This window comes from Sycon ciliatum, chromosome 3, assembly GCF_964019385.1.
Source record: "Sycon ciliatum chromosome 3, ocSycCili1.1, whole genome shotgun sequence".
NCBI lineage: Eukaryota > Metazoa > Porifera > Calcarea > Leucosolenida > Sycettidae > Sycon > Sycon ciliatum.
The window spans coordinates 42004101-42016056 of record NC_088645.1 but is presented as its reverse complement, the minus strand read 5'-3'; the positions used below and the strand labels follow the sequence as shown (position 1 = coordinate 42016056).

Genomic DNA, 11956 nt, shown 5'->3' with positions numbered 1-11956 from the left:
CAAGCCCGGCACGACCCAGCCAGCGTGCGAGCTGCACAACAAGGGCCGGTGCAATTTTCGGAACTGTAGGTATCGCCACGTCTGCAGCTCCTGCGGAGCTCCCGACCACGTCGCCACCCGGTGCGGGGCTCGCGCCGGCCAGTGAGGCCCCGGCTAGTCCGTATCCTGCTTTATCCACGCACACACCTCACACTCCTGTTGTTTTTAATGCATTCGTGTCTGATTCGCACGCACATACACACCCTGCCTTACCCACGCACACCCCTCACACTCCAATTGTTCTGCAGGCATTGGAAATTGAATTGCTCGCACACCCTGATCCTGCATTTGTTGCCCATTTGTTAGATGGTTTACGCTATGGTTTTAGAGTTGGCTATGACGGTCCCCGTCATTCTTTGCTTTGTGAGAATCTTGCTTCGGCATTTGTTTCCCCTGAGATTGTTTCAGCTTACCTCGCTAAAGAGGTTCAGCTTGGTCATACGGCCGGTCCGTTTCGGCAACCCCCGTTCGCCAACTTCCGCTCGGCTGGCATCGGTGTCATTCCGAAGAAGTCAGGTGGCCACCGCCTGATAGTGCATCTGTCCGCGCCGGCTGGCGCTAGTATCAACGATGGCATTCCCGAAGACCTGTACAGCCTCGAGTACATTACTGTGGACGTCGTCGTGGGGCACGTGATCCGTCACGGCAAGGGCGCGCTAATGTACAAGGTGGATATCCGCCACGCGTTCCGAAACATCCCCGTCCACCCACACGATTGGCCCCTCCTAGGCATGGTGTGGGACGGGCAGTATTACTTCGACAAGGTCCTGCCATTCGGGCTGCGGTCTTCCCCGGCTCTCTTCAACCTGCTGGCAGATGCGCTATGTTGGATACTCCGGCACAACTATTCCCTGGCCGACCTCGAGCATTATCTGGACGACTACATCGGCGTCGCCCCGCCTAGCCCCTCTCCATCGTCATCTACCGCAGCCATTCAACAAGCGACGCTGCTAACCGTGTTTGAGAACTTGGGCGTTCCAGTGGCTACCGGCCAGGACAAGGTCGTCCCTCCAACGACTGTGATGACTGTGCTGGGGATCGAAGTTGACAGTGTGGAGCAGGCGACTCGGCTCCCCCAGGACAAGTTGTCCGCCCTCCACGCAGCTCTGGCAACTTGGCTCCAGCGCACCGACTGCTCCAAGCGTGAGCTCCTGTCCCTCATAGGCACGCTGTCCTTCGCCGCCAAGGTGGTCCCCCCGGGCCGCACGTTCATTCGGCGCCTCATTGACCTCAGCACAACGGCTTCCTCCATGTCTGCCCGGATCCCGATCGATGAGGAAGCGCGCCTCGACATCGCCTGGTGGCATCGCTTTGCGGCCGACTGGAATGGGAAGTCATTCTTCCACGACCAGGCCTGGTCCCGTTCTCCTGACCTCCAGTTGTTCACAGATGCCTCCGGCGAGGGCTACGGGGGCTACTTCCAGGGCGACTGGTTTTTTGGGAAGTGGCCGGAGGAGTTTGAATCTCCTCAGCTAAGCGTTATTATGGTTAGAGAAATGGTTCCCATTGCCCTAGCTTGCTGCATTTGGGGTCCGTGCTGGGCAGGGAAGAAGCTGCTGTTTCATTGCGATAACGAGGCGGTAGTTAGAGCTTGGAAGAATGGTTCATGTAGGAACAAGCAGGCCATGGCGTTGATCCGTTTTATGTTAGCTGTTGCCGCTAGGCACAATTTCATATTGTATATCCGCCATATTGCTGGTACTAATAACGGCATTGCTGATGCTCTTTCTCGCTTGCAGCTGACCCGCTTCCGTCAACTGGCGCCAACGGCGGCTGCTTCGCCAGTGCCATGCCCCTGCCCGACCGTGCTGCTCTAGGCCTCGAGGCTGATGCCCTTGTAGCAGGTTCAGTGTCAGAACGCTCAGCGAGAACGTTCTCCACTGGCATTGATGCCTTCAATGATTATTGCGTTAAACATATTGTCAATCCCCTTGCACCCTCTAAGGAGGATATCGTATTATTTGCTACCGAGCTGTCTCGTACGAGGTGTGTGGCGACTGTGCGTGTGTATTTGTCAGCGGTACGGTATCATTTGCTGTGCAAGCGTGTTCCTGTGACTTGTATGCAGTCCGTCCGTCTTTCTGCAGTTCTCAAGGGCCTTGAGAGGAGGCAGGGTCCCGCAACCACGACGCGGAGAGGTCTCACTGGGCAAGATCTGGCCGACTTACAGCATTTCCTACTCCGGTCCAACTACAGCGAGTCGGACCGCGCAATGATCTGGGCCAGTGTCTTGACAGCGTTCCACGGCCTCCTGCGGGCGAGTGAGTTCCTGGCACCGCATGCAACAAGAGTTGATAGCACGCGCACGCTAACCTGGCAGCAGATCAGCGTCCAGGCATCATCGGCAGTCGTCCGCTTGCGGGTGACGAAGACAGCCCAGCTGGGTGACGGCGGCCAAGTACAGCTGCGCGAGACCCGCGACGACTTCTGCCCTGTGCGTGCCCTGACCGCCTATCTGGACCTTGCGGGTCAGAGAGAGGCGACGGAGCCAGTGTTTGTGTTTGCGTCTGGCCGGTTTCTGACCAGGGAGGAACTGACCAAGATTCTGCGGCTAGCCCTGAGGACGAACGAGGTCAGCTCTCACTCCATGCGTATCGGTGGCGCTTCACTCATGGCTCAGCGTGGGGCAAGTGAATGGCAAGTAAAGCGGGCGGGCCGCTGGAGAAGCTCTGCATGCGAACGTTATGTGCGGCAGGCAGCCGGGATGCCTAGCTTGTAAGTTATTGAGCGGCGCTCGCCATGATAACTAGTGTGTATATGCCTGCACGGGCGCGGTATTAATGTGAGGAATTCGCGGCACCTGCCGCTGTGGTCACAAAGCTAGCTCGTTGTGGGTTGCGGGGATCGGGATGCCATGGTTTCTAGGACTACTATCTTTTTTGGGGCAAACGGGCCTCCTATTATGTCTGTATGTTGTGACGCCTGATGCCAGGCAGTCGTGTGAGCCCTCGGTGGGCGATTGGCTGGCCTCGGTGGCCGTTTGTGTGCCCTCGGCGGGCAAGATGATATCGGCCCACGGTGGGCAGTTTGCTTGCCTCGGTGGCAATTTGCGCACCCTCGATGGGTTGTCTGCTGGTTTAGCCCTCGACGGGCGGTTTGCTGGCCGCGGCGGCCATTTGAGCGCCCTCGGTGGGCAGTATACTAGTTTACCCCTCGGCGGGTGGTTTGCTGGCCTCGGCGGCCATGTGTGCGCCCTCGGTGGGCAGTATGCTAGTTTAGCCCTCGGCGGGCGGTTTGCTGGCCTCGGCGGCCATTTGCGCGCCCTCGGTGGGCAGTAGGCTAGTTTAGCCATTTGGGCGCCCTCGGTGGGCAGTATGCTAGTTTAGCCCGCGGCGGGCCGCGGTGGCCATTTGGGCGCCCTTGGCGGGCGGATGCTAGTTTCAGGCATGCCTCTTTACTCAATCAATTATTATCAAAGAGCATATTCTTGAATATTTGAATTGTCCAAAAGAAATCATGGCAACCCCCAACCCAATGTGTCTATTGTACGTTTGTGCACGCCATAGTGAGCGGTACGTTGCGCGGGTGTCTGCGTGTCAGAGAATGGGTACACCAGTGGCGTGTGCGTGCATGTGTGCGCTTGTGTCTGGCTGCATGAGTGCACGAGTCCCCAAGCTGTGCGTGCGGGTGCACTTGAGGTGCTTGCATGTTGACGGGTGCAGGGGTTAAATGTGGGCTTTGCGCAGCAAAGCCTAGTTAGCCCATGCACACGCATGCTGGTGGTGGAGTGCTGCGAGTGCGTGTCATGTGACCACCTCGTGATTAAGCTGTGTGCGCCGTGTATGGCCTGGCAAAATTTTATGGACAATCGTGGATCCGGCGTCTAATTATTTGGAGACGTGTTTTGCTGAGCTGTCTTTGTGCGAAGGAGCATTCTTTGCAGTTGCAGTTTCTGTGTGAAGTCAAAGTTTTTTCCCTCCCTCCCACCCCTTTTGAAGGGGCATTTTGTTTCTCCGGTTGGGGGGGGGGGCAAACGGGCCTCCTATTATGTCTGTATGTTGTGACGCCTGATGCCAGGCAGTCGTGTGAGCCCTCGGTGGGCGATTGGCTGGCCTCGGTGGCCGTTTGTGTGCCCTCGGCGGGCAAGATGATATCGGCCCACGGTGGGCAGTTTGCTTGCCTCGGTGGCAATTTGCGCACCCTCGATGGGTTGTCTGCTGGTTTAGCCCTCGACGGGCGGTTTGCTGGCCGCGGCGGCCATTTGAGCGCCCTCGGTGGGCAGTATACTAGTTTACCCCTCGGCGGGTGGTTTGCTGGCCTCGGCGGCCATGTGTGCGCCCTCGGTGGGCAGTATGCTAGTTTAGCCCTCGGCGGGCGGTTTGCTGGCCTCGGCGGCCATTTGCGCGCCCTCGGTGGGCAGTAGGCTAGTTTAGCCATTTGGGCGCCCTCGGTGGGCAGTATGCTAGTTTAGCCCGCGGCGGGCCGCGGTGGCCATTTGGGCGCCCTTGGCGGGCGGATGCTAGTTTCAGGCATGCCTCTTTACTCAATCAATTATTATCAAAGAGCATATTCTTGAATATTTGAATTGTCCAAAAGAAATCATGGCAACCCCCAACCCAATGTGTCTATTGTACGTTTGTGCACGCCATAGTGAGCGGTACGTTGCGCGGGTGTCTGCGTGTCAGAGAATGGGTACACCAGTGGCGTGTGCGTGCATGTGTGCGCTTGTGTCTGGCTGCATGAGTGCACGAGTCCCCAAGCTGTGCGTGCGGGTGCACTTGAGGTGCTTGCATGTTGACGGGTGCAGGGGTTAATGTATTTTTACAAGACTACAGGAACATGTTGACAGGGAGGGGAGGGGGGGGGGGGGAGAATGGAGAGGGAAGAGAAGGCAAGTATGCGATTACATTGTATGGTAACCCTTTGGAGGAACTGTCACCCAAAATCTATCTTTACCTACAAGAATAATTATCGTGTTCGTGCCCCCTGATCAAAGTGCATGGGTGCTTTGAGAGCCCAGACTGCCTGCAAAGCTGCACGGTGATTGCACGTCGGACCCAATAAAAGGAGAACGCCGAAATGGAAGAAACATAACTGTAGCTTCGAAGACAAATACACGCACACATTCCTTATGCCTGTTACGTCTTGACCGACGATAATACATGTAGTTCTGTTTGAGAGCACGAAGGAATGCTCTGGCTGTTGCCTGAAGGGCGAACCTTCAACTCAATCACTCCCACCGGAATGGAACGAGCACAATTTGAAAGTCGTGTCCTTTACGTTCGACCTACGAAGTGTGCCAGTTACAGTGACCCAATTGCAGTCACAGTGCATACACGTTTTTTTTTAATTTTTTTTAATCACACACATTGCACATACCTACAGAAGATATACTCCTAGATTGGTTGAACGGTTAGCAGGAACTAACCAGCGCTAAAACCGCCTTCAGTACAACCTGTACATGTACACGAGCGAGAGACTCAGTGTTTGTCACAGACGAACACTCTGCTTGAGCTCCTCCCATATCACAAGGAAACAAGACTTAGACTAGTTAGAGAACCTCGCGGAACAGGATCTACATGTATGGCTGTGATGGGTGGGCATCTGCGGATAATGCCGGCAGAAAAATTGGCAGAATTCGGTACTTTTTCTGGTAAGTTTCATGCATGTTTGGTATGTGGATAAGGAAATGGAGCAGAATTCGAGGAATTGCAAGCCATAAGGTTTGTATGGTTCTGCCAATTTCACTGCTTTTCGAGCAGAATCTGCCACCTATTCGAGCATTATCCGCCAATGCCTAGACTGATGGGTACGTGTATATGTAGAATGAATGGACTGCACATACTCGTGCTATGCATTGTACTGTGTTCGATGGTGATGTAGTGTTAGAAACCACCTGTGCTGAACTCATACAGTAATACGATAAGAAGAATACAGTACAGCCTGTCAAGGCGATCACTCGAATAAGGCGACCACCTGTCACAGAAGACCACTGCAGCCAGGATCAAAATAATGCTGTTTCCAGTCAAGTTGTATGGATAAGGAGACCACCTGGTTACAGAGACCACATTTGAAGGTCCCTTGAGCGGTCGTCTTAGACAGGATTCACCGTACTGTGACGGTTTGTCACGGACCAGAGTGGCAGATGGTCTGCCAGAGCCTGCATTTTACACTGAGATCTACATGACATTGTACAACTATGCACGGTCTGTGATTGAATCACAGTCTGTTAGACATGTCTTGTGCAATACGATACAAAGCACGGTCTGTGCAGCACAGTCTGTTAGACATGTCTTGTGCAATACGATACAAAGCTGCTCAGAAAACATAAAAACACAACACGGGGAAATGAAAATTCATGAAAACCGGGATGCTCGCGTTATTGGGCATGCGCGTCGAAAAACAACGCGAGTTACCTGCAGCGGACGACAAAATTTGGAGTTTTACGCCAAATTTGACGTGAAATTGCACGTCACGTCGGAAATGACGTGCATCTTAAGGGGGCACATCACCCAAAAATTCGCTGAAAAATCGAATTTGTAAATTCATATTGAGTGCTACGTCAGTTGAAAGAGCATGAATAGCTGCAAATTCTCTGAAAACTGTGTCCCTATCTGACCAGCCGTTCAAGAGTTATGGCCGAAAATGTGCCCTTGCAAGGAAAGATTTTTTTGTTGCATGCTGTCATTTGTTGGCAGCACTGTATTTGAATGTGAGCAGACCGTGCGCAACTTGTCGTATTATGGAAACACGCGAAAGTGTGCAGAATTTTGCCCCAAGTCCAAAAAAGTCCAAAAAATCACGTTAAAAAACCACGTATTGGGCTGCACGGCGGCGGGCGAAGCCCGCCGCCGTGCAGCAGGACTTTTGCCAGCACCCTCGTGACGTTGCAGATATGTGGCTTGATTATTGTAGTTGACGTTGATTTAGTGACTTTGGCAAGTTTGAGTCGTGTCAAGAAGTCAGGTAGGATTCAGTACTAGGCAGTAGTGAAACGTGAGTGGCAATCTTTGCCGGTTTCTGAGGGCATCCTGGATTTGGTGTGCAGCGCTGTGGAAATGGCTTGCTGTGGAGGTCCCAGCACTGGATGTTGTATCAAAGGTACGACCTCGTAGCACGTGCTAAACCTAAAAAAATTCAAAAATTGACTTGGGTCTGTGGGAGTCCGTGAAAGAACGCCCACTCGTTCCGTTGTGACAGATTCCAGGGCCACGTTGAGGGGCCCTACCCCACCACCCATGGCTGCTTCTGGACTTGTTTTAGGTTTGGGTCCCGCGCATGGACAGAATGGGCCCGAAAATGTGAAAAAAATGTAAATGCATTTGTTTGGCTCTTGGGTGGCTCGCACACCGTAGCACTATGCCGGAAATTTGAGTTTTTCCGGCCTGGAAAGCCTGTCAGTGAGGCGCAAGAACTTGTAAATCATGTCCTGAGGGCCAGCATAGTGGCAGGAGTGTGTGGTCAAAATTTCACTCAAATCCACTGAGAAACACCAAAGTTACGGTCAATTGAATGCCATATGAAATTTTTGGGTGATGTGCCCCCTTAAAGGGGAAGTTAAGGCAAAAATCAAAATTTCACCAGTTGTAGTCTTCGGGGTGCTGAGTCGAATGGTCGTGGTCCGAGGAAGCTGAGACGCTCCCTTCCTACTTGAATCCCAATCGAACTCGCGCACTTCCACCGAAACTGGGTGACTGCGCCCTACTAGATGGGGATTTGTATGCAAAATCTCACTAAAAGCGCCATTTCGTTCTTATAAAAGCACGGATGACCGCGATTGGCCCATATTTTGTAGTCTTTTGGACGCTGAGTCGACTGGTTTTGGTCCGAAAAGGCTGCGATGCGCCGTTCCTCCTTTATTCCCAATCGAACATGGTTGAACAAGCGGTCACGTGCTCCTGCGTACACCAGTCACCTGGTCACCGTGCCTGCAGGGTACAACTTACTAGCCTGTTTGACCTTTTTTGGGTGCAGTCCTATCACTGGAGTTGAACTCGAGTTGAACCTTGGTGTGAAAGTTGTCACCTGCTGGCGCGGTGACCAGGTGACTTGGGCACCCAGGACCACGTGACCGCTTCTTCAACCATGTTCGATTGGGAATAAAGGAGGAACGCTGCATCGCAGCCTTTTCGGACCAAAACCAGTCGATTCAGCGTCCAAAAGACTACAACATATGGACCAATCGCGGTCATCCGTGCTTTTATAAGAACGAAATGGCGCTTTTAGTGACATTTTGCGTACAAATCCCCATCTACATGTAGTAGGGCGCAGTTATTATTATTATTATTATTATTATTATTATTATTTCATTTATTTTACTAGGGTGTTTCCCACAGACCTATGGTCTTCTTACAGGAGCCCCTAGAAGCAGTCACCCAGTTTCGGTGGAAGTGCGCGAGTTTGATTGGGATTCAAGTAGGAAGGGAGCGTCTCAGCTTCCTCGGACCACGACCATTCGACTCAGCACCCCGAAGACTACAACTGGTGAAATTTTGTTTGCCTTAAAGGGAAACTGAACGCCAAAAATAAGTATGGCTTATCCGAAGGAGAATTGGGCACTGATTCCGATGAGCTATGTCTCGAGCCGATCAGAGAAGAGGAACTGTGTCAAATTTCATAAATAACACCTCCCATATTTGGAAATTGGCCTTGATGACGTGCGTACTGCTTAGCTGTCACCATGCTGTGCATGTTCAGCAGTGTAATTGAATGGAAGAAAACAATTACTTTGGTGTTTTGCAGCTCTGTTTCGTTCCCTGACGGTAACCAAATCTAGATGTAGGAATCTGTTGAGCAGGAGAGTGACACATGTCTTCCCGAAGGCTGTCCAGGCTGCAGTGGTGATGAAGAAGACACGATCATCACCCCGAGATCGATCGTAGCGAATTGGAAAACTCATGGTGAATTTGCTTCCACTCCAAGGCAATGTCGAGGTATGAAGGGTGCTTGTACTGCCTTCCAAAGTGAAGAGGAGATGAACATGGCTTTGCATAGCTGTTCTATGCCAACTTACCTGCTCTTGCTGGCACCGTAGTGGCATATTGCAAATTTCGTGGACGAACAACTCTAGTCACTAGTGGCTAGTGAGCAACACTAACAGGTGAGATTTTTCAATTCGACAAAAATTGTTTTTGTTTGAGAACTGACAGTGGCAGTCATTAGACTCAGTAGGTGTCTTTGCTGCTTCTTTCCCTTCATTCGTAGGGTTGTGCTTGAATAGTACAAGTGCTTGAAGTAAAATAATAAATAGAACATGTGGAACATAAATCTAATCAAGCATCAGTACATGTATTGCGAAGTTTAACTTCAAAGCACATGAAATCACAATGATCACGAAGTTTATGTAATCAGGAGTACACCCTGTGTTCAACGAACACATACACACATGCTGTATTGCGCACACACATGCACACATGTGCGTGCACCCCCACCCCATCCCACAGACACACGCATGCAGCGCGCACATCCATACACATGTGCGTGTACCGCCCCCCCCCCCCCCCCCACACACACACTCCTACCCATACACATGTGCGTGCCCCCCCCCCACACACACGTGTGCACATACAGATACACAAACACACACGCACGAACACACACACACAAGATACGTGTAAGTGTACATGGTCTTCCTGGTGCAGATGCTGAGCCAGCACAATGGAAAATACCTCCATCAAGATGCTTGATCAAGTTTTGTGATAATGGCACTGTTTGTTTGTTTTTACAAAGAAGTGTGGGAAAGATTACAATGCATTATAATTCATAATTGTTCTTTGCCTTGTACTGTGCAGACCAGAATGCTTCGCTATCAACTCCTGGCTTTCCATCGGCATGGTGTTCAGCTGCAGCGGCATCTGGTCCGGGGAGTTCAAGTTGCTGGATGGCTGCACTGACACAGGATGGGTTTGCGTTGGCAATGCGATACGGCAGTCATCCCACATCACGAGCTACATGTTTATGTAATTTATATTGTCGCTCGTCCAGCAACGTCAAGGCTCTGCATGTAAACACAGGAGAACACCATAATACTACTCAGGGGATAATAATTTTGGATATCAATTTCGTGACAATTATTAGATTCACACAATATTCACAACGTATGCAACACGATGCTGTCTATTGACACTACTTCAAACTGAAGTGCTCACTACTCCTCTCCCGTTTTCATCTCCCTCTACCTTATGAATACTCTGCATTACTGGTTTCGTTTCTACCCTTTCCATTGCTGCCAGCTCCCAGTCTTTTTCAATGCACAGCACCACCTTGACAGTCATTTTTGTGATTTGATGTACACATACTTTGAAGTTCAAATTCGAATTACATGATCAGATTTTTGTTCCACATTTTCTATTTATTTTTACTTCAAGCACAACCCTACCGATGAAGGGAAAGAAGCAGCAGAGAGACACCTACTGAGTCTAATGACTGCCACTGTCAATTCTCAAACAAAAACAATTTTTGTCGAATTGAAAAGTCTCACCTGTTAGTGTTGCTCACTAGCCACTAGTGACTAGAGTTGTTCGTCCACGAAATTTGCAATATGCCACTACGGTACCAGCAAGAGTAGGTAAGTTGGCATAGAACATCAGCTATGCAAAGCCATGTTCATCTCCTCTTCACTTTGGAAGACAGTACAAGCACCCTTCATACCTCGACATTGCCTTGGAGTGGAAGCAAATTCACCATGAGTTTTCCAATTCGCTACGATCGATCTCGGGGTGATGATCGTGTCTTTTTCATCACCACTGCAGCCTGGACAGCCTTCGGGAAGATATGTGTCACTCTCCTGCTCAACAGATTCCTACATCTAGATTTGGTTACCGTCAGGGAACGAAACAGAGCTGCAAAACACCAAAGTATTATTGTTTTCTTCCATTCAATTACACTGCTGCACATACAGTGATACACAGCATGGTGACAGCTAAGCAGTACGCACGTCATCAAGGCCAATTTCCAAATATGGGAGGTGTTATTTATGAAATTTGACACAGTTCCTCTTCTCTGATCGGCTCGAGACATAGCTCATCGGAATCAGTGCCCAATTCTCCTTCGGATAAGCCATACTTATTTTTGGCGTTCAGTTTCCCTTTAACTTCCCCTTTAATTAACATCTCTAATATTAAAGGGGAAGTTAAGGCAAAAATTAAAATTTCACCAGTTGTAGTCTTCGGGGTGCTGAGTCGAATGGTCGTGGTCCGAGGAAGCTGAGACGCTCCCTTCCTACTTGAATCCCAATCGAACTCGCGCACTTCCACCGAAACTGGGTGACTGCGCCCTACTAGATGGGGATTTTGTATGCAAAATGTCACTAAAAGCGCCATTTCGTTCTTATAAAAGCACGGATGACCGCGATTGGCCCATATGTTGTAGTCTTTTGGACGCTGAGTCGACTGGTTTTGGTCCGAAAAGGCTGCGATGCAGCGTTCCGCCTTTATTCCCAATCGAACATGGTTGAACAAGCGGTCAAGTGCTCCTGCGTACGCCAGTCACCTGGTCACCGTGCCTGCAGGGTACAACTTACTAGCCTGTTTGACCTTTTTTGGGTGCAGTCCTGTCACTCGAGTTGAACTCGAGTTGAACCTTGGTGTGAAAGTTGTCGCCTGCTGGCGTGGTGACCAGGTGATTTGGGCACCCAGGAGCACGTGACCACTTGTTCAACCATGTTCGATTGGGAATAAAGGAGGAACGCTGCATCGCAGCCTTTTCGGACCAAAACCAATCGACTCAGCGTCCAAAAGACTACAACATATGGGCCATTCGCGGTCATCCGTGCTTTTATAAGAACGAAATGGGGCTTTTAGTGACATTTTGCATACAAATCCCCATCTAGTAGGGCGCAGTCACCCAGTTTCGGTGGAAGTGCGCGAGTTCGATTGGGATTCAAGTAGGAAGGGAGCGTCTCAGTTTCCTCGGACCAAGACCATTCGACTCAGCACCCCGAAGACTACAACTGGTGAAATTTTAATTTTTGCCTTAA

The 11956-nt window shown here is 50.8% G+C and overlaps 1 protein-coding gene and 2 long non-coding RNA genes across 4 annotated transcripts in view; 2 read left to right on the top strand and 1 right to left on the bottom strand.

The window, feature by feature from the left end:
- LOC135812267 (uncharacterized) overlaps positions 1-3178 on the top strand; it is a 4307-nt gene extending 1129 nt beyond the window's left edge. Inside the window, exon 2 of one of the 2 annotated variants that reach the window (XM_065325632.1) lies at positions 2127-3178. In XM_065325632.1, the coding sequence (XP_065181704.1) occupies positions 2127-2758 (632 nt within the window). In that variant the 3' untranslated portion in view covers positions 2759-3178. Of the gene's footprint in view, positions 1-1778 lie in introns of both variants that reach the window. The other variant, XM_065325631.1, reaches the window with a different exon arrangement.
- Positions 3179-8938: 5760 nt separating this feature from the next.
- LOC135812280 (uncharacterized) lies at positions 8939-10385 on the top strand. The gene is made up of 2 exons (XR_010552777.1): positions 8939-9079; positions 9771-10385. It is a non-coding gene; the product is annotated as an uncharacterized LOC135812280 (long non-coding RNA).
- LOC135812279 (uncharacterized) lies at positions 9588-10623 on the bottom strand. Its single transcript, XR_010552776.1, has 2 exons — positions 10460-10623; positions 9588-9976 (listed from the first exon to the last, which is right to left on the bottom strand). It is a non-coding gene; the product is annotated as an uncharacterized LOC135812279 (long non-coding RNA).
- Positions 10624-11956: the final 1333 nt, after the last annotated feature.